Source organism: Barbus barbus, assembly GCF_936440315.1.
Source record: "Barbus barbus genome assembly, chromosome: 31".
NCBI lineage: Eukaryota > Metazoa > Chordata > Actinopteri > Cypriniformes > Cyprinidae > Barbus > Barbus barbus.
The window spans coordinates 11137186-11140048 of NC_136759.1; the positions used below are offsets into that span (position 1 = coordinate 11137186).

Genomic DNA, 2863 nt, shown 5'->3' on the forward strand with positions numbered 1-2863 from the left:
AAGAAATACAGACTTAGTCAAACACTCTCAAGAAATTTTTCTTAATTTTAATTTATTTCTATAAACACTGAATGCTGATGGCTCTAAGAGAGAGGGCTTCACCTATAGTACAGTCATAGTAATGATATATACAGTCCAACAAACAAAATGTGAGCCGTGCCGTCCATAATCCTGATCGTCTGACTTAGTAAAATTTCAGTCACAATAGATCAAGAGGATGATTTCTGTATCCTGTATGCATAATAGCAATTTTTCTTAAATGATGTATACACTTTTGCATTTCGTAATTCAATGATTTTTAATCAATTAATTTTGCGCAAAGATAATTCCTATGCAAAGACTATGTTTGAATTCTTTCTATAACCTTTACAAAAGCATGGAACATCATAGTTCTTAAAATATTTTTGCATTACATCAAATAAATATGACAGAAAGTGGAGAAACAAAGATGTGCAGCACATGCACACATTGCAGATGCTTACGTACACCAGAGATGTTGGTTTATTTATCAAAGGAGATGGCGATAGTAACTTATAATATTCTTTAATGTTTAATGCCATTGTGATGAAAAAGAATCTTTGGACAAACACCTCAAGGGAAATAATTTGAAATGGAGGTTTGTCAAAATAATAAAAAGTTCAGTCAAATGTTCAATAATTTTCTTAAATTAATAAGTATGTGCTCGTCATGCTCTCTTTCCCATGCATGGATTAGCATGAACTTGCGAAGGAGTCATAAAACAAATACAGCCCAACAAACGTAAAAACATCATCAATTCGGTCATAAATCCATCAAATGTCAAATCTAACATCTGTTTTGATCTTTTGATTTACACAGCCCTACTGCCATGTCAGTCAGGGGTAACAGGACCCGGGGCCGGTGACGTGACAGTCAGGGTGAAAGAGGGGTCATATAGCGATAAATCAGGTCATAAATCTACCCATGTACACATTTGACATATGGCAACCTGTCAATCAACGCTGAAAAAAATCAGATTTTATATCAAGTATAAATCTGAATATACCAATAAATATACCAATCTGACACATGGTATTGGTTATAACTACTAAGATTAATGCAAACAAGATATCAATAAATGCACGTCACTTGATCCACAAATGCACAGATTCCTTTTTGCATGAGCCAATTTATTGATATATTACATTTACATTTAGTCATTTGGCAGACGCTTTTATCCAAAGCGACTTACAATTGGGGAATACAAAAAAGCGATTCATCTTGAAGAGACAATCAGACAGAGGAAGTGCTCGTAACACCAAGTCTCAGTCATTGTTCAAATAAGTACAAGCTAGTAAGGGAGGGAGAGAAAGATAGAGGGAAAGAGTGAGTTTTTTTTTTTTTTACGTACAAACGTATATTAATGCAGATCACAACATTTTTATACGCAAACATGTCTGTATTTGTTAAAATCGCTGCACAATCATTTAATCCCGAATTCCACAGACTCAAATTGAAAGACATTTGTTTGTGGTTAGTAAGATACATGGATAAAATTTATGCAGTATGGATAATTGTGCGTGCATCTATTAATAATTTTGAGCCCAATATCATCCCATAAAATAAAGACTTTTTCATTTGCAGAGCTTCTTTATCAATAATCAGAATGTGGAAACAATGGAAACAAGAAAAATTTCAGATTGCAGACTTGACTAAAACCACAAACATCAGCAGAGACATCATAACAGATTAACAGAGAATAACAAAATAACCATATCAGCAGATCTAAGACCAACATGCTCATATCAAAATGGACCCCTGGATTACGAATTCACATAAATATATTATTAAATAATACAATTTTAATTAATTAATAGCTGCTTTTACTAGGGAATCTGTTAATTAAAAGAAACAATCATTATAGTCATTTTGAAATGTCTCTAGATGGTAAAGATCTGTTTTTAAACATTTTTTGCATTATGTCTTTGATTTCAGCTGTGTTTAAAACATAAATGATAGGATTTAACATTGGTGGAACAGCATATGCCAGAGACGTAGTGATGACCCTTGCATTGGGAGCAAGAGAAAGCATGAATGCAGCAATGTATGCACAGGATATGGGGAGGAAATATATCCCTACTAACAACAGGTGAGAAACACAGGTCTTCAGTGCTTTTAAACGACTTTCCCAAGTTGTAATTTTGTTTAAAGCAAGAAAAATGCCTAGGTATGACAGGATTATAATTATCAATGGGATTACAAGGTATAAAGTTGTGATGAAGGATCCCATAAACCTATTAATGCTATTGTCATTACATGCCAACCTATACACTGGTCCGTGATCACAAAAATAGCTCTGTATCACATTGGATTCACAGAATGAAATTCGAGTGATCAAAGACACCATCAAGGCCACAACAGAAGAATTAAATGCCCATTTTGCTGAGAGAACTAAAGTCATATTGGTATTGTTAACAATTGCATGATATCTTAATGGCAAACAAATTGCAATGAAGCGATCATATGCCAGAACAACAAGAGTGAAACTTTGCATAGTACTAAATAAGAACACAAAAAACATGTTGATCAAACAAGCTTTGTAGGAGATATACCGTGAGTCAAATAGAAAAGTCTTCATCATGTTAGGAATCAGTGCATTAGTTTCACCAATGTCAGCCAAGGCCAAGTTAAAAACACCAATGTACTTTGGACTGTGCAGACTTCCTTGAAGAGCAATAATGAGAAGCACTATAGAGTTCCCAATCATAGTAATAAAATATGTAACAAATAAGAAGATATAGTAATAATTGCTGTATGGTATACCTGAAAGTCCAATGATGAAAAAGTATTCAGGGCGAACAATGGAGATATTCTGGGAAAAACTTGCATTTAAAGAACTCATTGC

The 2863-nt window shown here is 33.7% G+C and overlaps 1 protein-coding gene across 1 annotated transcript; it reads right to left on the reverse strand.

The window, feature by feature from the left end:
• Positions 1-1882: 1882 nt before the first annotated feature.
• Positions 1883-2863, reverse strand: LOC306851811 (olfactory receptor 1M1-like; the record flags this gene model as incomplete). Its single annotated transcript, XM_079388258.1, has 1 exon — positions 1883-2863. The coding sequence occupies exon 1, from the start codon at positions 2858-2860 to the stop codon at positions 1883-1885; it is 978 nt and encodes a 325-aa protein (XP_079244384.1). The 5' UTR covers positions 2861-2863.